This window comes from Pleurodeles waltl, chromosome 8 (assembly GCF_031143425.1).
Source record: "Pleurodeles waltl isolate 20211129_DDA chromosome 8, aPleWal1.hap1.20221129, whole genome shotgun sequence".
Classification (NCBI taxonomy): Eukaryota; Metazoa; Chordata; class Amphibia; order Caudata; family Salamandridae; genus Pleurodeles; species Pleurodeles waltl.
The window spans coordinates 418,331,550-418,358,085 of record NC_090447.1 but is presented as its reverse complement, the minus strand read 5'-3'; the positions used below and the strand labels follow the sequence as shown (position 1 = coordinate 418,358,085).

At 45.3% G+C, this 26,536-nt stretch overlaps 1 protein-coding gene across 4 annotated transcripts in view; it reads left to right on the top strand.

Annotated features, from left to right (window-relative positions):
* HERC2 (HECT and RLD domain containing E3 ubiquitin protein ligase 2) overlaps nucleotides 1-26,536 on the top strand; it is a 1,448,528-nt gene that overhangs the window by 1,362,560 nt on the left and 59,432 nt on the right. For all 4 annotated transcript variants that reach the window (XM_069204283.1, XM_069204284.1, XM_069204285.1 and 1 more), the window contains 2 exons: nucleotides 11,423-11,564; nucleotides 19,950-20,144. In XM_069204283.1, the coding sequence (XP_069060384.1) occupies nucleotides 11,423-11,564; nucleotides 19,950-20,144 (337 nt within the window). The remainder of the gene's footprint in view (nucleotides 1-11,422; nucleotides 11,565-19,949; nucleotides 20,145-26,536) is intronic.

Here is a 26,536-nt window from a genome sequence, read left to right as displayed (position 1 = left end):
ATGTGCCTTGTTTTTGAGCGGGTTGCACCTTTGGGTCAGCAGGGGCCCCATCGGATTCAACGTCGGCGGCTTCTGCATTGGCACCATTGGGGACCTTAGGATCCTGATAGCAGGTCCGAACTGGCGCCGGTCCCACACAGTCGACCTCCAGCGCTGGGTCTGATGCTTCCTTCACCACTGGCGCCGGTGGGATAAGTACTTGCAATTGCCTTTTCACTCTGTCACCGGTGCTTTCCACAGGAAAGTGTACTCTATACCTCGAGCTATACAAAAGCTATACAAAATACTAATACCAAGTCTTTTCACTTGCTTTCTAAAAGACTAAGAGTTATGTAAAGTAAGTATTATTCTTTCCTTTCACTTTACTCTAACTATGTCTGTCTCTGAGGCCACCCCTAGGATCATAAAAACCTCTTATGATAACCTAACTTTTAAAGTACTAAGAGGGCTTTGCTCAGAGAGAAGCTTGGAGGTAGGAAAGAACCCTAACAAGTATTTCCTTTTAAGTCGCCTTCTGCAGGACTACCAGGAGCAGTCTGGTACCCAGGAGGAGGAGAGGGAGGAGGATTCTAACCCTTTAGAATCAGGGGAGCAGCATGAGGATTCTGGGGCGGGTCCTTCACAAAATCTTCTACCTAGCAAACCATCTAATGTAGCTGGCAGTGGGAGGGGTTCACACACAGGTAGCGCTCCCTTCATACCTAGAGGCCAGGTTACTAGGGTTACAAAAGCTGTGGAAAGATCTGCCTCTGCTCATTCCCATGTCACCTTAATCTCTGAGGGGGTCCCACACATCCAATCCAGAGGATAACTCTCTAGACGGGGAACTCTGAAAGCTGAAATTGGAGGAGGCTAGACTGAGGCTGCAACAGCAACAGTTGGCCCTAGATAGGGAAGCCTTAGTTGTGGAAAGGGAAAGGCAGGGGTTGGGGTCAGTTCTCCATGGTGGCAGCAGCAATAGCAGTTTCGGGAGTCATGGTGTTAGGGAGAATACCTTTGATTACAGAAACTTGCATACAATTGTTCCCACTTACATGGAAGGGGATGATATCTTCAAGTGCTTTGCTGCACTTGAGGGGGACTGTAAAGTACAGAGGGTCCCTCAGATGCAGTGGGCTGCTATTCTGGGGTTGTCCTTTTCTGACAAGGGGAGAGATAGGCTCCTTACTGTCAGGGAGGAAGAATCAGATAACTACAATGTTTTGAAGACAGCACTCTTGGATGGATTTGGCTTAACCACTGAACAATACAGAATTAAGTTCAGAGAAACCACAAGATTGGATAGACTTTGTGGACTGTTCAATGAAGGCTTTAGAAGATTGGTTACATGGCAGCAAAGTGTCTGACTATGAGGGTCTATATAAATCTAATTTTGAGGGAGCATATTCTTAACAATTGTGTGTCTGACTTGTTTCACCAGTACTTGGTAGACTCAGATCTGACCTCTCCCCAAGAATTGAGAAAGAAAGCAGACAAATGGATCAGAACAAGGGTGAGCAGAAAAGCTCACACAGGGGGTGACAAGGACCAGAAGAAGGATGTTAAGTCACATGATAAGGGTGGAGACAAAGATAAAAAGTCAGAGTCTTCATCAGGCCCACAAAAATAATCTGGGGTGGGCAAAAATCCTCTTCCAACCAACATGTGTAAAAACAAAGGCCATTGGGCAAGTGATTCCACTTGTCCCAAGAAAAACACAAAATCTCCCATCACCACAACCCCACTGCTTCCACTAGTGCCCCTAGTAACCGCAATGATGGTGGGAAAAACACTACAAATAACCAGTACAAGGGTGTAGTTGGGCTCACTTTGGGTAATGTAGTGGGGGTTAGCTTAGTTAGGGAAACCACTGAGGCTGTTTTAGTCTCTGATGGTGGCATTGACCTAGCCACCTTTGTTGCTTACCCCCTTAATATAGAGAAGTACAAGCAAGAACTCCTAATCAATGGTGTTCAGGTTGAGGCCTACAGTTACACAGGTGCCCGTTGTCACTATGGTGATGGAGAAACTGGTGCCCCCTGAGCAACACCTACTTGGTCATCAGTATCAAGTGACTGACACCCATAATAACACTGTTAGCCACCCCATGGCTGTTGTGAATCTCTTCTGGGGAGGGAGGGTGTTACTGGGCCAAAGAAAGTTGTGGTATCCACTGACCTACCTGTAGAATGTCTACTAGGCAATGATTTAGACACTTCAGCTTGGGCTGAAGTGGAATTGGAGGCTCATACAGCAATGCTGGGCATTCCAGGGCACATCTTTGCTCTTACCAGGGCTCTGGCCAAGAAGCAAAGAGGACAGGGAAACTAGGATCCTGGAACAATTGACAAAGTGCTCCCAAAAACTAGAGATAGAAAGAGCAAACCATTGTCCACTATCCCTCCCTCTCCTGAAGATTCCCCTTTTGATGAGGATGAGTCTACTTCCTTTGCAGAACCTACACCAGAGTAGCTCCAAGCTGACACAGCTGAGCTCCTGGGTGCAAGGGGGGGCGGCCAGAGAGGAATTGAGTGTGGCACAGCAGACCTGTCCCACATTAGAGGGTTTGGCGTTCAAAGCATTTCAGCCCCCAAGCAGGTCATGGATATTCAGAATATGATCCTAATGTATTTGGTTCTGTCCTGTGTTCTGGCCTAGATTATTGTCAAGTTTCTCAATCTCCAGGCTTCGTAGATCCTGCTGGTACCCTATACCCATTCACACTTGCGGATTCTGTAGTGAAGCCCCTACCTTCAAAGGGCTCAACAATGGAGGTGCATTTTGGACAACATCTTTGTATCAGTTGAGGCATCATGGGACCTTCATGGTAGGTGAAGTATTCCTATCTTACTGGTAGCCAACAGCTTCCCATGCCCCACCTAGAGCTTACAGTGATGACAAATGCATCAGCTCTGATCTGGGGATGCCACCGCGATCAGGTGGAAATGAGCATCTGTTTTCAATTTGACCTGAGGCACCACATTAATATTCTTGAACTACATTCCATCTGACTAACTTTCCAGTCTTTACATCTTCAATGTAGGGTATCCATGTGCAAGATGTGTTACTGCCATGTGGTACTGCAACAAAAAGTGTGGTGAGGGGGTTGTGTGTGGTGCCCAGAGACACTTAGGATGTAGTGCTGACTGGACATTTTAGAATTTTCTTGGCTGTCCGTCATTTGGCAGAGTCCCTGAATGCCAGAGCAGAGAAGCTCAGCAGGGACCATCTAGCCAACCACAAGTGGCATCTGCATCTGGAGGCAGGTCAAAGCATCTTTGACCAGTGGGGTGTGCCTTGGATAGATATTTTCTCTACCGCCGAAAGCACTCATTATTGTGTTTTAGAGTTTCTGCTACAAGGCTCTTCAGGAGATGCTTTCTGCGAGACTCCGGTCTCTTGCAAGCATTGCTGTCTTTGCTGCTGCTTCCCTGAGTTCTGAAGAAGGTCAAGAGAGATGGGGCTTAGCTCATTGCACTTCATCTTGCTAAACTGTGACTGGACTTAGGGGGGGGCCTTATACTCCATCCTTCTGAGTCTGAGTATTTGTGCTCCATTTTGGTCTACCCATTTTGGAGACTACTATCCAAGCAACAGTTAAGGGTGCTACATCCAAAGTTCCGCAAACTACTCCTTCATGCATGAAGATTATGTAGAATCAGTTGAGCATGTTCGATCTGCCTGACGAGGTGGTGGGTTTTATCTTGACATCTTGCTGCCCGTGTACTAATTTAGTCTATATTGGATGACAGGCAAAGCTTCTGTCCTGGTGCTAGGACCACTGTGTCAATCTCCTGCTGGCTAAACTATCCTATATACTTCTGTTTGTCTTGTGCATAGCCTGGCAAGGCTGTGCCGTGGGCATAGTTGAAGTCTATCTGTCAACCTTTAATATGTTCATTGTTAACCCTTCCTGTTCAGGTCACCATTTGTAATGCATTTTTTAACTTCTTTCTTGAGTGCCTTTGGGCTCATTCTAGCAGAGCTATAGCTGGCACTTAGCCAGGGGTGTTCCATTGCTGGACATCTTCCAGGCATCTACAAAGACATCTGTCCATGTTTTAACAGACATTGATGCGTTGACTCTTAGGTGTACAGGAGGAGCCATTTAGCCCTCTCGCTCTGCAGGCTTTCTGGGTCTTGAATCTACTCCTCATAACCGTCACCTTTTGAGAGCTACCACTTAGGTATCTATTCAGAAGGTGAAGAACCTACAATTAGAACTATGCATCAGAAGAATGGGTTAGTTATCTTCTGAAGCACTCTTTCTTAAGGATACTCTGTCTAGTTACACAGTACCTACAGCCCTCTTCCTGTTCCATTAAGTGGACATCTAGATGTTACTTAGGTCCAATGTTACATTCTGTGCCCTGTCACAGTTAGAAAGCTGTTTATGAAGCTCCACTTCTGGGGTTTGGAGGCAGGTGGAATGCTGTGTTGCAGACTGATGTCATTGCACATGCGTGGTACCTACATATGGGTCCACGTCGTAATCTCAGGAGGCGGGATGAAGCCTACACGGAATCCAATGGCAACACCTATTGCTATGCAGAAGAAATTGCCGAAAAGTTTCAGCATCCAGTAAGGCACCTGTAGTAATTCAAAAAGTAAGAAAGAGCTTTAATGATGGTAACTTGTTCTTTATGATCTGAACTCCCAAATCAAATCTACTGAGAGATGGGGCAACTCAAATCCTCACTGCCAAGGGCTCACCTGAGAGGATGAATAGCAGTGGGGAGGCTGGACACCTCTGCCTGTTTCCATCATGAAGACTAAAGGGAAGGGAACATACTCTGTTCAGCAGTATTTTGGTGCTTTGCATTCAGAAGCTCACCAGGACAGTCCCTTCAAAGGCCATACCTACACCAGACCTCATTATCTTACTCATAAAGGGATAGTTCACTCCGTCAAAGACTCTTTTGTTTCTAAACCTATAAAACCCAGATTAATCTGCCCATTATTCCAATGTTTCACAAAGTGGAATAGACTTCAAATGTTATCACATTACACTTATTCTTCTACAAAACCCAGCTGATCTTTATGAATCAACAACAGTAGCACCTGTGATAGCATGTTAGTCAGTGCCTTCATGTAAATCTTTGCATCTGTATTTAGAAATGCTGTAGGTATAAATGAATCACAATTTAGAGCATTCTTTCCTGTTTTGGAGATAACCACGGTGTCTGTTCCCAACATCGATGTGAGAACCAACTTAGTGTCCCTCAAGGAGCAGAACACGTGTGTGGTAAGAGGGACACGTTTAGATGCACATATCTAGGAAATCCACCACGGCTCCCTTGCTATTTCAACACGGACCTCTAACAATTATCAGAGCCTATTGCACAGCTTCAGGAAGCTGATACAGGGCCTATTCCTGCTTTGGGGGCATTCACTGCCTGATGAATACAGCTATCTGAAGAAATCCTTTTTCGTCTTACTTTTGCTTCAGTCAGTTTCCTCCCCAGTATGGATTATATCTATTTTCTTTCTTGTTTAGCTTCTGAATCCAAGGGCTATTAAATTGTCACTGATTAATGTTTTCATAGTGTCGCATAACACCACAAGAAGAGTTTCGGTTTCTTTATTATCCTTTGAATAGTTTCTAATAGTTTTGAGGTTTGGAAACATTAACTACGTTTGCTTAATCATTTAGTAAGTATATTACCAGTCCCCGTTTTCTGAGTCCACTAGCAGGATCAATGCATTTAAGTTGTCGGTCACTGGGGTGTGATTTGAAACTTGCATGAAACCTACATCTGGGCTGGTAATACTCGTAAGACAACTGTTCTCTCCAACCATCTGGTGAACATTTTCCATTAATCATTTATGCCAAGATTCTCTAAAGCGAAATAGCAGTCCCTACCTAAGAGGAGCCCACGTTTAAACCAAAGCTCCCCCATCCCCAATGCATTGACAAATTAGAATCACTTGCTATTCTGCTAACCCTGCTACCTTCCACTTTACCTGTGTTAAGAATTGGTTCACTTTGATACAAGGCATGTATTACCACTGTTGTGAACTTCACTGCGTCTACCCTGCCATTTACCACCACATACCTCAGCTCACTAGGTATAATAATTTCCAGAACCCTAAGAGAAAAGGAGATACGTATGAGAGAGGCTAACCCACTTATTTTGGTGTGTTTTGTAGTATGAATTTGGAAACTGTACTGTAGATTTGAACCTTTTAGTGTCTCCCTTTTTGATATTTGTCTATTGGAATATCACCGTGCTCGTTTAATCTGGCGCTAGGATCTTCACCCTTTTTATTGGGGCGAATTGAATCTGTTTAAGTGAAATGTTTAGACTTTGAAGGTTCAACTTCATCAATAATGTGAATGTAGAGGTGGTGAGTAAATGTTCCTGGAAAATGAAATCCCCAAGCATGCTTCCCCCCCTTATCCTACAACACGTGAGTCCGTAAAAAAAAATCAATAAGGAAAAATAAGTAAAGGGATTCGGTGAGGCCTATGTCAGTTGCCTGCCATCTGTAGTCTATTCTGCAGCCACCTCCAATTGTGTGTCCTAGTCTCGCCCCTTCCTGGGTGTAGTACAAGAAAAAAGCATTACCAGGAAGAAACAGTTCATCCAGCTTCACCAAAAGGTTGAATCCCCAGTGTTGGACTTTTGCTGGTAGTCCATCAGGTCTCCTCTCCACAAGTCTAACAACCTTCGTTCCCCTCATCTCCCTGGCTGCCTGACTGTTGTCTTTGTCTGGGCAAACACTGAGGTCTTCTGCAGAGGTAGCATGGAGATTCTTTTCACCTGCCTTGAATGGAAAGCGTGAAGGTAATGTTGAGCGGAACCTTAGCCCATTCCGTGACAATCCTGAGTAAAAGGTGTCACTGCTGCTGCACCCTTGGATACAGCTGGCCTCTTCAATCATGTGACAGTATAACATGTTTATTTGGAAGAAAAGAGCACTCGTCAGAAACATACGGTTAGTAAAATCTTCAAGGAGCACTCACTACGATCGAATGGCCAATATCTGTATGTGTGCATGGTACAATACTTCATTACATTTTGATGTCCTTGGGAGAAGTGTCCTAGAAAGAAGAGGGGGGGATGTCACGACCCCAATTTATTGTTCTCTCGAACAGATATCTATTTATACATGTCATCCACTAACTATGCAGTGTTGCTAACCTCCTTTTTGTTGGCCACTTGGCTTTAAAACGGGAAGGTGGCAGGAATGTAATTCATATTCAGGTAAGCAGTGCTTTAGGGGGTAATATGGTGCTGGTACTCTTCTGTTAACAGTTCTGGTTTGCTCCTGAGAAGGTACTGTGCTGAAATCCTGTCAACTTTGTTTAGATAACAATAACCCATGCTTGATTGCTTATGTTGGATAAGAATTGCCTGAATTCTGATGTTTTAGTGAATTCTAAGTGTCACCTTTAATTCCTCAAACATTTATGTGAGTGAAAATCAGAGAAAGCCACGGCCTAACATCCTCTTTGTTCGTGTTAAACTACTGATAAAAGTATTAGATGAAGTTGGTGATCTTGATGATGTGGAAAAGTTTTTTTTATTTTTCTATCTCTTTTTGCTTAAAGTCCTTAGGTGTCTTATGGTAGTCTTTATGATATGATCATATATGATTTTCTTTCCTTATTAAGCAAAACTCTCAGGCTTTTCACTTATTGCACATTAAATGGGGTTTATTTAAACCAATTATGGTTGCTCAGTGGTGCCTGGTGTAAGAAACATTTGGAGCCATAACAACAAAAATGTAACCAATTTAATGCAGTCATTTTAATGCGTAATTTAACAATTTTAGAAGACCCATTACTTGCTGAGGATCTTTTGCGCAGCTTTTTGTCAGTGACACTGTATTGAATGATTACAGAGGCCTTATTGGTTAGTCTTGCTTCTCACGCTTCCATATAGTGCTTAAAGTTAACGATCATCACATGATGCCTTGATTACTAGCAATGCAATGCCTCAACCCTGGACTTTCATTTCAACAACCAGTGCAATTCGGTTGATTAGTTTACCTGGTCAGGCTGACGAGCCCCATAGACTCCTCACAGGTCCCTACCCCATTAGTGTACCCAACCTAGAATGTACTGAAACCACCAGTTGTATCAGTGATTTTGGATACTGGATTCCAAGATCGCCCCTTGAGAGTCCTCCTAGAGATGGGGAATTACAAACGGAATCTTGAATATTTTATATAATTCTCAAAGTGAGTTTTAGCTTGTTTGCATTTCATAATTCCACCCTTTTTTAAGGGCTCGAGATTGATTTATTTCGGCATTCTTTGTTATTTCCGATTCTTAAGGAAACACTATTTCCAGCTGAGTCCCTAATTAATCGGGACCCAGAGGTCCAAGAGTGGATTAGGAAGATCATTATAAGCCCAGTGCTGGAACATTGAATAGTGTAGTCTGATAGGGCTATCTGATAGGGACATCTATTTGCAGGTTCTGTACCTTAGAATTTCCACCAGGTGTCAGTATGGATGTGGAGATTTTTCTTGAGCAGTACCCCTGTGCGCTGTTAGGTGGTGTTGGTTGGCTCCGCGTCTGTTGACATCATAGTGCGCGCCGGACATGACGTCATGGGTCCTATATAGGCACCACCCCGGTGCGCTGACGTCAGTTCTTTTCTTTCAGTACCAGCCTTCAAACCTTCCTTGTCTGACTCTTCCCCACCAAAGACAAGTCGGAGGCAAGATTTACCATCACCTGCTCTGCTGCCAGTCCATCACGTCAGACATGTGGGATTTGCAGATAGTCCAAAAGGGCCACTCCCTCCCCTTTGAGACTACCCTTCCATCCATGCTACTATCCTACGATCGAATGACAGAGTATCACTTGGCACTTCTCTGCGAGGAGGTTACGGCTCTCTTGGGCAAGGGAGCCACCTCTGCCCTGCCCTAGACCTTCGGTCCCTCAATCACCTCCTCAAGAAGGGGAAATTCAAAATGCTCACTCTGGCTCAGGTCCTATCTGCTCTGGACCCAGGAGACTGGGTGGTAGCTTTGGACTTGCAGGACACTTATTTTCATATCCCCGTCCTGCCTGCCCCCAGGCGTTACTTGCAGTTCATGATTGGCCATGAGCATTTTTAGTTCACTGTGCTCCCCTTTGGTGATGGCAGTGGTCGCAGCTCATCTGTGCAGGTCAGGGGTTTCAGTCTTCCCCTACCTTGACGACTGGCTGTTGAAGGTAGGCTTGCCCCATGCTGTTGTCTCCCATCTCCAGGCTATGGCCAACCTCCTGCATTCGCTGCGGTTCACTATAAGTGTGCCAAAGTCACACCTATTTTCCTCTCAGATCCTCCCTTTCATTAGAGCTATTCTGGACCATGCAGTTTTGGGCTTATCCTCCTGAGCGGCAAGTCCAGGGTATTCAGGATGTGATACCGATGTTTCAACCTCTATCCTGGATTTCGGTGAAAATGACTCCGAGGCTGCTAGCCCTCATGACCTCCTTCATCCTGTTAGTGATTCATGCCAAATAGCATATGCAGGCTCTGCAGTGGCACCTGAAGTTCCAGTGGGGACAGCATCAGTGGAATCTCTACGGCATGGTCCAGATCTCATAGGGAACTGTGCCACATCTACAGTGGTGGTTAACAAACTGCGATTAGGTCAGAGGCAGATCCCTCTCATTTCCCCAACCAGATCTGACAGTTGTGACAGATGTCACTCCTGGGATGCAGTGACCAACTGGGACAGGTGGAGATCAGAGGCATCTGGTCTCCAGCAAAATGCGGACTCGACGTCAACCTGTTGGAGCTCCAGGCTATCAGACTGGCATTGAAAGCAATTCTTCTCTCTCTCCCCAAGGAAAAGTAATGCAGGTGTTCATGGGCAACACCACCGTCATGGGGTACTGCAACAAGCAGGGCGGAGTGAGGTCGTGGACCCTTTGTCAGGAGGCTTTGCACCATCCGGACATCGCTGGAACATCAGGGCTTCTCCCTGGTGGTTCAGGACCCTGGCGGGTTCTCTGAATGGCACAGTGAACAAACTCAATCGACAATGCCTGGTCGATCACGAATGGCGTCTCCATCCGAAGGTGGTGCAGGGTCTCTTTCAGCAGTGGGGAGAGCTTTGGTTAGATCTGTTCGCCTCCACAGTAATGTTAGCAGTTTTGCACGTTGTAGTTTCCAAGGCTGCAGTCGCTCGGCAACGCTATTCATCTGGAGTGGAGCTCAGGCCTCTTGTATGCCTTTCCACCTATACCACTTCTGCCCACAGTTCTCAAGAAGATCAAGAACGACTGGGCCCAAGTAATTGTTGTGGCTCCGGACTCGGCTTGAAGAGTCTGGTATCTGGAACTATTGAGCATGGCTATTGATCCTACTATCAGACTGCCCCTTTGGGAGGATCTTCTGTCGCAGCGGCAGGGAAGGGTTTTCCAACCTTTACAGTCGCCGCCTTCGTGCATGGCTATTGAGCAGTGGCAGTTGGCAGCTGGCAGCTTTTGAGCTTCTGCCTGAAGTCTGTTATGTTATCTTGGCAGCCAGGCATCCCTCCACCAAAACGATATACGCCTGTTGTTGCATACATTTGTGGCATGGTGCACAGACAAGTCTGATGACCCTCTCTGCACCTCTCTCCGAGGTTCTCTTGTTTATACCCTCTTTGGCCCAGCAGGGTTCTGCTTTGGGCACCCTCAACCGTTATTTATCTGCTATCTCTGCATTTCTGAGATTACCTGACCAACTTTCTTTAAGTTTCCTATTGTTAGTAGGTTCTTTAAATGCCTTACCCTCATGTTACCTCCATCCCCATTCATCATGCCCCAATGGGATTTGAATTTGTTTCTGGCATTCCTAAGGTGCAATCATTTTGAGCCTCTCCACAATTGTCCTCTCAGACCTCTAACATTAAAAGTAGCCTTCCTTGTGGCCATTACCTCTGCCTTAAGGGTGAGTGAGGTGCTGGCATTATCATCTAAGCCATCCTACCTTTCCATCTATCCTGACAAAATGGTGCTTCACACTGGGGCTGCTTGTCTCCCAAAAGTGGTTACACCCTTGCATGTAGTCCAATCCATCACCTTGCCTACTTTTTACGCACTTCCACATCCCTCTAAGGAATAAAAGAGACCCTGACCACCTGGACCCAAAAAGAGCTTTGGTGATCTAACTTGACCATCTCAGAGAGTTCCGGGTGGATGATCAACTCTATTGGTTATGTGGGTGCAAAGAAAGGTCAGGCAGTGCAGAAAAGAACCATCTCCAGATGGCTTGATCTCTGCATTAAAATGTGCGACGAATTGGCTAAAAAGCAACGCACAGGGGTACTGCTCGAGGAAAATCTCCAGATCCTGGCTGACCCCTGAGGGAAATGCTAAGGTTAGGAATGTGTAACTAGATATTGTCTACCAGATAAGGCGTTACCAAAGGTAAGTAACTTGTTCATTAAAGATTTGATGTTTTCTTACTAATTATAGCCACATTTTTATTTGTACCATTATGTTTTTCAGGTGAAGCGTTCCAGGAGTAAAGGAGGATTAGCTGGTCCAGATGGTACAAAGTCAGTTTTTGGTCAGATGTGTGCAAAGATGAGTTCTTTCAGCCCAGATAGCCTTCTCCTGCCTCATCGTGTCTGGAAAGTCAAGTTTGTTGGTAAGATCATTTCTTGTTAAGAATGGGTGTAAGACTTCTAGTGTGCTTACTTCCCTGACATTGATCTGTATTTCTACTGTGTTTAACTGGATGTTAATGTTCATGTGAAGAATGCACAAAACATCAACTATTCAAAGATGAACGCAAGTCAGGTGCTAACCTGATATACTTGACTTTGCATTTTGGTTATATTTTGTCATGCTTGCTATAAGTTACAAAAAAAAAGGAAGTGATTGTGTTTCTCATCCACTGTGTAGCTGCCATTACAGGGAGTGCAGAATTATTAGGCAAATGAGTATTTTGACCACATCATCCTCTTTATGCATGTTGATTTACTCCAAGCTGTATAGACTCAAAAGCCTACTACCAATTAAGCATATTAGGTGATGTGCATCTCTGTAATGAGAAGGGGTGTGGTCTAATGACATCAACACCCTATATCAGGTGTGCATAATTATTAGGCAACTTCCTTTCCTTTGACAAAATGGGTCAAAAGAAGTACTTGACAGGCTCAGAAAAGTCAAAAATAGTGAGATATCTTGCAGAGGGATGCAGCACTCTTAAAATTGCAAAGCTTCTGAAGCGTGATCATCGAACAATCAAGCGTTTCATTCAAAATAGTCAACAGGGTCGCAAGAAGCGTGTGGAAAAACCAAGGCGCAAAATAACTGCCCATGAACTGAGAAAAGTCAAGCGTGCAGCTGCCACGATGCCAGTTGCCACCAGTTTGGCCATATTTCAGAGCTGCAACATCACTGGAGTGCCCAAAAGCACAAGGTGTGCAATACTCAGAGACATGGCCAAGGTAAGAAAGGCTGAAAGACGACCACCACTGAACAAGACACACAAGCTGAAACGTCAAGACTGGGCCAATAAATATCTCAAGACTGATTTTTCTAAGGTTTTATGGACTGATGAAATGAGAGTGAGTCTTGATGGGCAAGATGGATGGGCCCGTGGCTGGATTGGTAAAGGGCAGAGAGCTCCAGTCCGACTCAGACGCCAGCAAGGTGGAGGTGGAGTACTGGTTTGGGCTGGTATCATCAAAGATGAGCTTGTGGGGCCTTTTCGGGTTGAGGATGGAGTCAAGCTCAACTCCCAGTCCTACTGCCAGTTCCTGGAAGACACCTCCTTCAAGCAGTGGTACAGGAAGAAGTCTGCATCCTTCAAGAAAAACATGATTTTCATGCAGGACAATGCTCCATCACACGCGTCCAAGTACTCCACAGCGTGGCTGGCAAGAAAGGGTATAAAAGAAGGAAATCTAATGACATGGCCTCCTTGTTCACCTGATCTGAACCCCATTGAGAACCTGTGGTCCATCATCAAATGTGAGATTTACAAGGAGGGAAAACAGTACACCTCTCTGAACAGTGTCTGGGAGGCTGTGGTTGCTGCTGCACGCAATGTTGATGGTGAACAGATCAAAACACTGACAGAATCCATGGATGGCAGGCTTTTGAGTGTCCTTGCAAAGAAAGGTGGCTATATTGGTCACTGATTTGTTTTTGTTTTGTTTTTGAATGTCAGAAATGTATATTTGTGAATGTTGAGATGTTATATTGGTTTCACTGGTAATAATAAATCATTGAAATGGGTATATATTTTTTTTTGTTAAGTTGCCTAATAATTATGCACAGTAATAGTCACCTGCACACACAGATATCCCCCTAACATAGCTAAAACTAAAAACAAACTAAAAACTACTCCCAAAAATATTCAGCTTTGATATTAATGAGTTTTTTGGGTTCATTGAGAACATGGTTGTTGTTCAATAATAAAATTAATCCTCAAAAATACAACTTGCCTAATAATTCTGCACTCCCTGTAATACAGTTCACAAAAATGAACCTGTGTGGGGCTTAAATGGTTATGATCTTGAATTTATTAATTTGTATGGAAGAGACTACTGCATCAGTATTTAGCCACATATGCATATGTGCCATGTATAGCTGGCTCATGCGTCGTTTTGTCTCTCTCTTCATAGAGAAGCCATGTGTGCATTTTTTTTCTGGGATGTGGTGGAGTTTTAAATTTCCATTGCTTGCTCATGGGATGTGGGACATGCATAAGAGGCATTGCCTTGCAGATTTCTGGAAAGAGTATAGGAGCTTAATTGGGATCTTTGTGTGTACTTTCTGGCTAGTTTACGCCAGAGAGTCGTGAGGCCATGGTAACAGGCTCATTCCCTGCTATGGGGGACCAGGACTTTTAAAGAACGGACAAATCAGTCTGAAAAAGCATAAAAAGGAAAAATTACCACCTGAGCAAATGTCAGTATTCTTGACAACAGCATTTCTCAGTGAAAAATTGAAGACAATCCTCTCTCTAGAGGGACTGAGAATGTCCCTGAACTGGTTCACTAGTTCTAGAATCATTTGGTAAATTACTTCAGAAGCTTGCTACTCTGTTGCCCAACTCTTCCAATGGCCATTTGCTGAGGCTGGCTATGAGACAGCGTTCTGCCCTCCTGGGGAGACGTGTGAATGACTCCCAGGAAAGGTAACAATAGTGGCCTGCCACTGGAGGAGGTGTCACCTCCTCCAGGCAGGAAGCCACACGGGGTGTTGAACCAGAAGGCAAGCTTCAAATGGGAGGCCATGTTTGAAGGGCTCGTGGAAAGCACATGTGGGAGGAGTTGCTCTGTTTTGTAGGTAGACAGGCTGGCTGCAGGAACAAAGAGGGGAAAGTGTTGCCAAACCATTTTTTATGTGGGTGTGTAGGCCCATAGTAGCCACACCTATAGGGTGGGCTATCAACCTCTCAAGACCAAGAGATGAGTTTTGCAATCTTGAGAGTGGGAAGAATAGAGCCTTCTGGGATAGCAAGATGCATCACTTCACAGGAAGTTGTCATCAGGCGGTAGAGATCCTGGTAGCCTATTGGCTATTGACCACAACCTACCGTAAAGGGACTTTTTGGACATAAAAAAGGCACCCTAGGCACCCACAGCTCAGATCTCATTGGTCTGGAGAAGAGGACCGAAGGATTATTCTGCTGCACCTGCTGGGTAGCAAAAGAAAGGACTATGCCTGCTGTGTCCTGCTTGTGGAGAGGTTGACCCCTGAGTCCACGAAACAAGAGACTCCAAGGGTCAGTTTGGTGACCTCTAGTTTGCAGCTCAGTACCGCAAAAGTTGAAGAAACTTGCTGTGGTAAATTGGTAGCCCAGACTCCCAGATTGGAGGGACCAGGACCTGACGTTCAAATGTTGCCCTTGAGACTGTTGGACCCAGGAGAGCCGTCTGAGTGCAGGTTGGTTGCCCAAAGTAGAGAACCACTGATACCTCTGTACTGGGTGGCTTCTGCCACATTAGAGAGGACTTTGAGGGATGTCAACCCCTGTGGCCAGGTTTGACTTACCAAGCCTGTGGATCAAGGTGTAGCACCGGGAAGACCCCTGTTAACAGCACAGCATCATTGAGTATCCTGTATCCCTTGCATCCAAGACCACTCAATAACAGTTAATAGCAATGAGCCACTGACAATGGAGCTGAACTCGAGACTGCCTTTCTTGTTGCGGTTACTGTTTTTGTGGACCTTGCTGGTCCCCCTGAGTGGTTCCCTGCCTGAGTTGGTCGCCTAAAGCAATTCTCTAAGTACCCGCATTACAACTTAGCCAATTTTTGCTTAAAAGTGTCAGATTCTATGAATTTGCAGATGATTGTTTAAGGTTAAGTAAAACCTATACCTTGTAAATTCTGTATCTCCGGTGGGTCTTTTTTGTATTGGTATTCATAAACATCTAATCTGTTCATATAAATTTGAGTTGAATTTCTTGAGTGTCTCGTTCCTTTGTCCTTCAGTTGTTTTGGTTTCTGTTTAAATGCTTTATACTTGTTACTTTGTGTAAGACTGACTGCTCACAGCCACAGCTACCAATACCAAGGGTTGAGCTAAAGGTTTGATAAACTAAACCTGACTGGTCCTAAAGGTGTTGGTAGTGTATTACACCGTGAGGTCACAAAACTACACCATATAATACACCCTATTTCTTCAAAAATACCCATTTGAGAGAGCAGTTTTCCTCTCAGGATTCTACCATGCCTGTTCCACAGAGTGGACCTAGAGTTCTCCGATCCGGCATAGGCTCACTAGAGATAAACTGTGTAGTAAAGGAGACCATGCAGTCAGTTCCGACAAGTCATTTTAGTTCATATATAGTCCTTTTAACATAATTTCCCACACTTAAAAGGTGAAACCACCTTTTACCCATAGGTTCACTATTCAATAGAGTCACTAATATTTTAAACAACGACCCAGGAACCTACACCTTTCCTCCCTTTACTGTAGCTTTTAAAATTACTTTCCCTTTTCCTCATCCTCTGTCACTTCTAAAATCTTGTATTCCTGGTCCTTAGCTCATTTTCAGTAGGCTCCAGCTTTCGGTCGTTCTGGCACTGGTCTCTCACTACAGTTACCACCTCTTCTTGCATGCCAATTATTCTGTATCAATTAGCACAGCCTCCTTAGATCTTGCTTGTCTCTACTCCTAGTCAGGGACGTCTGTTCACCAACGCTTGTCAATTTGTTTTCAGTGGGGCAGTGTTTACGCCAGTCCTATGTAGCATCTTCATCACATTAGGTCCTATTGGTGAATTGTCTCAGGAGTGTTGAGGGGAGTGCGAATGGTTGGCACTGTATTCCTCTTGTCTGGTTGAAGCCATTTTGGACATATAAAATCAATTTTCTCCACATCTGCAAATCCTTTTTGTCTCGGCTAGGGCAGTCTGTCTCAAACACAGTGCTACATCAAGGAAAACTGGTCTCGTCACTGTGTAGTTTCACCATTCCAAGGTGACATCCATATTCATCCGTGTAGTTCTCAGATTCTGTGTGGGCCTTAATATGGAGATATAGCAGAAACATTTTGCTGCACAGCCATGTGATTTGTTTTTTACATCCACCACCAGGATTGCCCCAATAAGATTTCAGCATGGCTTCAGTTCTAGCATCCCAGTGCAACCTCCTGTGAGAGGTTCTCTTTGTCTTCCTGTTGGAGTAAACATTTAAACAGGTGACTGGGTACCAATAGCATCCTTTAATTCAGTCCAGGGGTCAGAGATTTGAGACACATTACCATACATGCCAATAGACCCGAATCGGGCTGGAGACTCCTGATTGTTGAGGCACAAAATGGTTATATTTTGGTTGTCTCCTGCCTGAAATTGCCTCTCCTTCAGTAGAAGTTAATGGGTAAAATACATTCTCTCGAATATACATATATTGTTTTAAATCTCCCACTTTCCTCTGAAAATGTTTGCATATATGCAGTACCCACTGGATTACACCATAATTTTACTCCCGCTCCTCTGTTATATCGGCATGATTCCATGAGTCTGTAGACCCAGATTTTCAGGGAGTGGTATTGAGCTCTATACTAATCCCCTGAATGGGTACTGCCACTCTCAAAGCACTATGATTTTCCTTTGTGTTCTCCAAAATGTTCTAGCATCTCTCAATGTGCAGAAGCCCCAGCGTCTTACCTCAGCTATGTGTTTTTTCTCTGAGTATCAGGTTACTATATTGGTCGCTGAGGTTTCAGTAGTTGCAAGATATTTGATATTTTGTACATAAATTTCTTGGAACGGAGGGTGATCAAGTTCACTCAGGCAGTGTTTCTTGCCAAAGTGTGAAGGGGGGTACGTTCTGGTGTTGGCGAATAAGACTACTGCCGTGCGCTGTATTAAGATGAGCAGTGAGAGCTTAGTGAAATTGTGCATGAAAGGAATGGCTCTTAGACATTGGGCATCCTTCTTCGTGCTGCTCACTAGGATTCAACAGTTTGTAATTTGAAGTTAGCCACAGGTGGACCACACAAATCAAAATGCCCAATGTTTTGCTATTCGGAGTTGAAAAGGAGATTCAGGAAGGTGGACGAGAGGCTGGACAGAGTAGGGTCTGGTGTGTGCAGAAGCCGTTTTATTTCTAAATCAAAGAAGTACAAGATGGTTGGTCAGCTTTTTCGTTATCCATTCCATTCCTTCTAAAAGTGCGGCTGTTTAGAAAGAGAAAATTGCAACATAAACAATGTTATGAATCAGGCATTGACAATAATTAAAGATTTTAGACTTGACAGTCTGAGGTTGGAATATTTCAAAGATAATGAATCTCCAGAGGGAACTCTGTATCCACTAATGCTAGTGGAACACAAGGGTACTTGATTTTTTTCTTCTGGTCTAGTTTTTCCCCCAATCTTCTATTTGGTGAGAAATTGATTAGCACACTAGATGTGAAATGAAGGCCTTTGATGCTGTTTAGGCGAAAGGAAGAAGATGAAAAAATCCAAGAAGATTTTAGTTAATTATAGACCTATCCACATTTACATAGCTATCTCCAAGCAATCCAAAGCCAACTGACGTGTGCCAATTGTTGTTGCATCTTATGAGAAGTCAAACAGGCCCAGAGAGTAGTCTGGAAGCCCCCTCAGCAACCGGTAAAGCAGCAAATATTCTCTTTTGGAAAACTATACTGTAAATTAAATTTGAAGATTGACCATCTTGAGATATGTCTACGTCTTTGCCAGATTTGGGAGTCTGGAATCTTATTCCAGACAAGATGCACTAGTATCAAAAACTCTCAGTGAAATGGGTTTGGATACTTATCTGTTTCATTTGAATTCCCCATTCTCTTGGTTTACCCTCCTCCATGTTTAGGAGATATGCTTGCAAGTCTGTATTGTGCTTATCTAATTAGTAAAGATCCAATAATGGAGGAGGAATAGTTAGTTATAATCTCGGTTCTCCGTTACGGCCCTATGGGTATATATATTGAATTCATAGGCAAGCTACCCTTTTGACCTATAAACCAGGTGAATGGTTAGGACACTGGTGATTAAGGTATTTTCTCTTACTGGTATGTGGCGATTACCAGACTTTCCCAGACCCTACATTTGATTGTGGCACTTTGAAGCATTCCTCTGCTTACAGTAACAATGTCAATTTCCACATCAGTGAGGGTGCGGCTCCATTTACCTGTCACCTATCATGCTCTCTTTTTTCACATTTGAAGAATGAATGAAGAAGGGGGTTCTGCACAGGAGTTTAAGCTTTAGTTTCAAACCTTCTTGACTATTGTCAGACTCCTTTTGAGGGGGGTCAAGGGGCAGTCAGCAGCTACTGGGCATCAGCCATGAGGGGTGAGGTTGTTTGCCTCTGATGTCCAGCGGTCAGCGGCTCTACAAACTGGTCCAAGTAAAATAGCTGCACCCACTTGACTGTCAGTGGCAGAGATGGTAAGAGTTCACAAGCCTCTCATGGAGGTTAGAATGGGGGAGTGTACAACAAGCGCATTACTCAGGAAACTCCCAATAGCATAACAACTTGATTGTTAGTCCCAGTGTTTATCTTCATAAAAGAGAAGTACTTTAATACATTGTAAAACATAATACTACACACTGCAAAACTCAGTCTCAGGGCGAGGTGAGGATGCCACTCCTTCATCCCACGCTGCCCCTCGACCTCCCCTCACACTCCCCATCTTCACTCACTCTCCCCATATTCACTCACTCTCTAGCTTGTAGAAGGAGAACTACACATGAGTGGGCCAGTAGGTCATCACTCATGTGACCCAGATAAAAAGGTCTGGTCAGAACTATCTGATCGCTGAAAAACAGTGTGCTGTCACTACCTCTGCATATGTTAGTACCAGTGACAGGGCTAGCAACCCACCGTCATTAAAGAGAGAGCACTTGGTGGACTCCTCTGGGTCCAGGATCACGCTCATTTCAAGAGACAGACCTAGGTCTTTAAGCACATGCCGAATTAGCCTGAGGATGGGCCAGATACCCCAAAAAACAGTTGGCCATTCCAGAGAGGGAACATGGCTGTACAGCATGCAGGAGACATTCCCATTCTAAGTATATATATATATATATATATGTTTTAGAGAAAATTTGCCTTTGAGTAGGCTTTTTTTTATTTTAAGAAAATGGTAAAAATAAATCTCCTAAAACTAGCATTCCAGAACCCTGCACATGCTCAAAGATGTTCTTTAGTTATACATTACCTGAAATACCCATGATAAAGAATTAGGATTATAAATAATTCACTTCCCATCCATTATTTACATGCCTGATAGTGCATGACTATTTCCAGTAATATTTTCAGTAATTAAATAATTGTGTGGTAAAGGGAGAAGTGAGAGCTGCTCTTTGTAGCAGACAAACCCTTAGCCGAAAAACAAAAGGTTCAGCCTGCCTGAAAATGTAGTTAATTTCAAATCCAGATTGAATTAAAGCTCGCTTTATTTCCATTCATAGAGTGAACTGGCCATAACATTTTGCTGTTATAAATTAATAGTAAAAATTGCGGTAAGGAAAAACATGCACTGAAAGCTTAACTGGTCTATGAAGTAACTAAACTCTTGTGGTTTTTACTTCCACTAGGTGAGTCTGTTGATGACTGTGGGGGTGGATACAGTGAGTCCATTGCAGAGATGTGTGAGGAACTCCAGAATGGTCTCACTCCCCTCCTGATCGTAACCCCAAATGGAAGAGATGAATCGGGAGCTAACAGAGACTGCTACCTGCTGAACCCAGCAGCCAAGTCTTCCCTTCACATGAACATGTTTCGTTTTCTCGGTAAGTATGTCAATAGCAAGTGTTAGCTGCTCATATGATTTATCATACTGTTCCTTTGTGGAGTGAATGCTAAAGGAAACGGTAACAAAATCTATCAAGCAAAGTATTAATGTCTTGGGTCTATGCTGCTTATTACCTGTAGTGTACCCTGACATCTAGTGGAGGTACTGGAAACTACTTCTGAAAAGCTTTTGATTTCAGAGCTCTGTACTATTAATACATTAATTGTGTTGAATCACCATGCTTCCTTCTCTCATGCAGTTGTGTTTTCTCTCTGTGTACCTTTTATTCGCTTATCGGTGTAGACTGTAAACTGCTTCTTTGCTCTTAGTACTGTCTGACCCAATTAGTGCTCAGTTTCCAGCTGTTTTTTTCTATATTCTTCTGTAGGTCAGGCAGTGTAAGCAGCTATGCTCTGATTGCATGCAGACCATGTGTGAAATGCTACAAAAAAATGTTCAGCAGCATACCCACATATCTATTGCCTGCCTCTTGCAGGAAACTTCCATCCTGTGCACAAGGCAGTATCTGTATCACAATAGGGCGAGGTCTGCCAAGCATGTCTGGCATGTATTCAGAGTAAATGAGATGACAACAATTTAAATATATTTTTAAGAAGCTGAGTCCTGAGATTTAGTTAAGTGATTTGTGTTGGCCATGCATGCCATTTTGAAAGCTGCTTAATGAAGCTGGATACCACCTTTGTGAGTCGAGACTGTCGGCATTTTCCTTTATGCCCTCTTAAAAAGGTCCTGTTATACAGGCACGGCCCGACCTTTAGTGCGGAGTGGCCACGCCCCCTCCTTTTGCCCTTCATGAAGAGTGCCTGTCGGGCTGAGCAAAGGTCAGCCTGACAGACACTCTTCATGTTCAGGCAGCCAGGAGCAGACATACGCGATTTGCACAGACTCCTAGCTGCCTGAGCTGAACTTTGCTGGGCTGAAGAGGTCAGAGCTCCTATGGGCGTGACCTTCTCGTCCCAACAAAGGTGCCTCAAGGCCCTCCCCAGGTGACGAGGAAAGCATCACCTATTGACTTCGACCTGGGCGCTTCAGGCTTAATCCCTGAAGCGGCCAGGGTGAGTGCCAATCAGTGACACCTCATCACAGAGTGGGGTGGGGTCAGCAGTCTCACTGATCCCATCCCACACTGTGACTAGGCTGTTGTTAATGGATGTGTGTGTGTGTGAAAGTGTTAGTGTGCTTCCCACCAACCCCCTCTCTCCTAAAACTGCCGGCTGCCACTGCTTTTTTATTGGCTTATGAAGCAGTGATGAATTTTTAGTCCTGAGGCTTCCTGGCCAATTAATTTTCTTGGGGGGAAAAGGGGGGGTATTCTACCGAACTGCAACTGTTTGCCCCCCACAAATCCCCAACCAGGCTGTTTTATTCTTTAGCAGATTGAAGAATGTGATTGTAGGCTTTCGTTTAAGGTAAGCAGGTCCTTCATACCATAATGTTCTGTGCTCCGACCACAACAAATTGTATGTGCTCTTTGTTGGGATGCAGTGTTATTCTTTTCAGGGCTGGTTTACTATGAACCCTTGCCCAGCCTGAAAACTACTGACATCTGTGTCTTCCCACAGCATTAGGAGGCTTTGGTTCCTACAAAGTCACTGCCTTCAGCTAGCCATCTGCAACATTCTGTGTGTGTTCTCAAACTCCCCACTTCCAGCTGTAGCCTCAGAAAGAAGTAGCCCTACCTTCCTTTCTCCGTGAGCAGACTAAGAATGGCAGGATTACTGCGCTTGGTCAGCTTGCAGCTCTTTCGAAGGTCCCCCTTCATTCACAGCCATTCCTTCCATCCCTGGCCTGCTGCCTTCCACACTGCACGGCTGTCGCAGCAGCCCTCGGGGGCCCTCCTCCCCCAGCTCGCAAGTTCAGGAGGGGAATCTGACCCTCCAGATAGTGGAGACATGTCGGAATCCACACCCCGGGGCCCTGCCCTCACGAAGCTGGATAGCTTCACGCCTTGCTCGACACCCTGCATGGTCCTCTCACTCATTCCTCTGTGGGACAGAGGACATCTTTCTGCAGCTCTCATAGGGACAACGATCTGGAAACCTACCTGCTCCTCATATACGGTGCATCCCCTTTAAGAGCACTATTGGAACACCTGTTGCCCGACGTGCTGGTTGTGTGGGCCCGCAGTGGCCCAGTGGAGCTGTGACTGGCGATGGAGAGGAACCCGCAAACTCTTTGCCTACACACAAGTGGCAGAAACATTGGAGGAAGACCCCCGTCTGTTCTCTTTGGCGTTGAGTGCTGATTGAGGGTCCTGGGGGCCCAACAAGGACTAAATATAGCCACAGATCTCCCCAAATACTAGTGGCTTCCTGCTTCTACCACTGCACTGGCAGCCTGCTTCCAAGGACTCACTTCAGCTCCGTCGAAAGCACTGGTGCTTGAAGGAGGCCGGCCCTGCATCCCACTACCAAACGACCCATGAGTGAGCGGCACCCCCGGGGAATCCGCTAGCCTGTAACAAGGGGGGACGGACAAAGAGAGACGAGGTCCCTTCCCCCCAAAAAACAAAACCTTGTTGGTCTCACTGAGATTACCGTGCTGGGCCTGAGGGGCCTGGGGTGTCTGGCCCTATCCTGGTGTGCCAATCTAAGAGGACTCTACCGTGGCCGCTGCCCGGACTAAAAAGGATCGCTTCCTCAGAGACATGCTCTTGAAGTGGAATGGGATTGCGTATGATATCAAGCCCTTCCCAGAGCATGGACCAGCCTCTCGACATGGAGGATCTGGAAAATCAGGTAACTAGGTCCTTCCTGGAGGCCCTCTTTTTAGCTCCCTCCATGAGGACCTGTAAGCAGTAAAGAAGCACCTCTCCGCAGACCTACGAGAGGTCAGACAGAACTTGGAGGAGGTTAAAGACAGGGTATCCACTATGGAGGACTGCGAATCTGGACGTGACAAAGAGGTAGAATGGCTGCAACAAGAAGTCCCATTCCGGAAATAACATTTTGAGCACCAAGCCCACACTGAAGACCTAGAGAACCGTTTGCAACTGAACAGTGTGCGAATCAGGGGAGTTTCAACACATGCAGAGAGATCAGTCCTCAGAGAATACATTCAAGTTTGGTATGGTCATATTGTAGGAGCAGTGGAGAACACAGATGTTCAACTGGACTGCGCTCACTGCATTGGGCCTCGGAGGACCTCCTGCTGATATCCTGATTTGCATTGATGACTTTTAAATGAGAGAAAACATCCTTCGCGAGGTCCGGGAAGCCCACCTGATCCAATTCTGAGGCCACACCCTGGTGCTGTACCAGCATCTAGCAGCAATCACCCTTCAGAAATGGTGAGAATTTCGCCCCATCACAGACCACATTCATCAGGCTGGAATCAAGTACTCACTGGGCCACCCTTTTAGGATCAGCTTCCGCCACAATGGGAAATTAATCCGATTTGAGATCCCTTACTGAAGCCTGCAATATCCTAGGCATAGTGGACTCTGCATCAGCTGACAGTTGCAACTGGCCATAGGACAATAAGAAAAGCAAATCATCTTGATGGCGCTGGGCTGGGGGCCCTTCTGCTGGAACCAAGCCAAACCCCCATAACAATAGCCAAAGAGTGACGATTTGTTATCCGGACACTGGCAGAAAATACTTTGAAACTAGGCGGATCATGATGCAGAAGGCAAAAGCCTCTCTATTACATTGTCCTGCCGGGTGTGAGGGCTTCATAGGGGTGGGGACGGAGGGTGCGATGCCCCATGCAGATGGGACAAACTCCTGAACCTCAGTGCCTCACCCCATCAGCCCGCTCAATTATGGTGACTGCCATCGTTGATTGACTCAACTTGTTGCGTTAAGTATGTTGTTATTTCCTTTAAATTGTTACTGGGATTGTTATTCCTTCATCATGCACGGTGGCACTAGTACAGGTCTAGGCTGGCTGGGGGGGCAATGGGAATCTTTGCTTGGCCCTCCGCCCTATGTCCCCACCTCCCACTGGTATCTGGCATGACCTTAACATCCCCATAACTGACAAACCTGGAAATTAAAATCTCAAGCCTCACTGTTAGAGGCCTTAATAGCCCCACAAAGAGGAAGGAGATCTTCTCCCTCCAGGAGCGCTTGGGCAGCGATATAGGCCTACCCCAAGAAACCCATTTACTGGCCAAGGATGTACCACGCATGCACTCCTGATGGTTCTCTCAATAGTTGTGGTTCGCTGGTCCCTCCAAAAGAGAAGGGTGGCCATTCTGTTATACTCTCAATTTAGGGGCAACATTGTTTCTAAGGTAACAGAGATTAGGGGACAGTTCCTTGCTTACCGTTTCAGGGTGGGGACTTTCCAGTTTACTTTAGCAAGCATATACGCTCCAAATGAACAGCAAGAAACATTTGTCCTGAATACCTTTGCACCCCTCTTTCAAACTCCAGACAGAGCAGTTCCGATTGGAAGCAATCAAAATTAAGAATTGGATAATGACCTGGACAGCTCTGCCCAGCGCTTGAACCAAACTGGGGCCTTATCACCCCAGGGACTATGCTGACTAGCGGACTGTGGACTGGCCGATGTCTGGCATGCACACCACCCCAGCACCAGGGACTACACTCACTACTCTTCAGCACATAAAACATATTCTCAGATCAATTTCTTCCTAGCAACCCTTACCATCCAGACACAAGTTGGTGACTCTTCCATAGCTTCCAGGTCACTCCCAGACCATGCACCTATAACTCTCACCATGTGGGCAGCTACTCCAGGCTGGTGCCTTAGAGGGTTGCTACTTCAATCTCTAGAGACAACTGCAGCCATTTGAAAGACATTTGTTGACTACCTTCACACCAATGACTCTGAACAGGTTGCATTAATTTCCCTCTGGGAATCTCTGAAATTGGTTGTCAGGGGGTAACCTATCACCATATCCACCGCAGAAAACCGTCTCCAGAAGGAGATGCAAAAAGAACTTGTACAAAAAGTCAGTGAGCTTGAAACTATTCATTAAACATACAGGAGCCCCACAAGTCTGGCAAGAGCTGGAGTGAGCATGTTCGCTCCTTAAACGTTCAGACTTAGATAGAGCAGAATGGGCCAGATATATCAAAGGATTTTACCCGTTCTGTGTCAATGGGAAAATGCATTGGTATATATGGCCCAATATGCCTTCATCCGCCTGAGGCATAAACACTACCTGGGGGGAACCCGGAGTGGTAGAATGTTTGAGGACCAAGGTACAATATAGGTCAATCCGTACAATCCACCCCACCCCCAATACAGAAGTACATTCAGAGAGACAGATCGCTGATGCTTTTCACAACGTCTACAAATCGCTCTATGCAGAACAGTCAGGAGAGCCCACTGACCCCTCTGAATACCTTTTAGCCAGGCCTACTCCATTTCGGTCACAAGTAGCAAACTTCCTGGATAACCCCATCCGAATTGAGGAAATTATTTCAACTATTGCCCATCTTAAACTCCTAAAGTCCCTGGGACACGACAGCTTCTCTCCTACGTTTTACAAAACACTCTGTCAAGCGCAGGTCACGGTCCTTCCTGGACTCTTCACTCTTTCACTTCTACAGGCTCCCTTATGGATTTGGTGTTCGAAGTTTCCATTTCAGCTACTCCTAAGCCCAGAAAGGCACCCGCGCTCTGCTGGTCTTATAGGTCCATATCCTTCCTCAACGTTGACGCCAAGTTATTTACTAGCATACTGTCCCTGCGGCTTAACCTGCATATGCCGAGACTAAGGCCATCAAAATGACCACCCTTTTGCGCATTCTTTATCTCTTTCAGGCGCTGCTGCTGACCCTGCCTAAAAAAACACTCAAAACTATGCAGGTAGATATTAATAAGTTTATCTGGGAGAAGAAGCTACTCTGGCTCCATCAACATCTTCCCTCCTGAAATACTACCAGGCTTCACAACTGCAGTTCCTTGTCGAATGGAGCCGACTGCTCACTGAGAAGAATGGGTGTTTGATGGACCAAGCAGTGGCCGGCTCCCATATTTGGAAGGAACCCTGGCTCCCTAAAAAACACAGCTCTTTGGGCAATTACTCTTCCTCAGTAACGAGTGCTATCCTAAGTGTGTGGGATGTGGTGGTGGTCAGAGCAGGGCTGACAACCTTCCCTTCCCAAATGACACCCATTCTCTGCAACCCAGAGTTCACTCTGGAGTTTTAGCCTGACCGATTTCGGCCCTGGCGCGAGGTGGGTTGTAAGCAAATTGGATGCCTGTTGGATCCTAAGGGGATCATTCCCTTCGACCAGCTCAAAGCTGACTGTAGACTAGAGGAAGCTGATCAGGTCCAATAACTTCAAGTCCGTCACTGGGTGCTTCAACCCTCTGTACGGCCTCATGTGGAGAGGGCCCAGACTTCCTTTGAAAAAGGTCTAGTCCTGAAAAACAACGATAGGGGCCTTA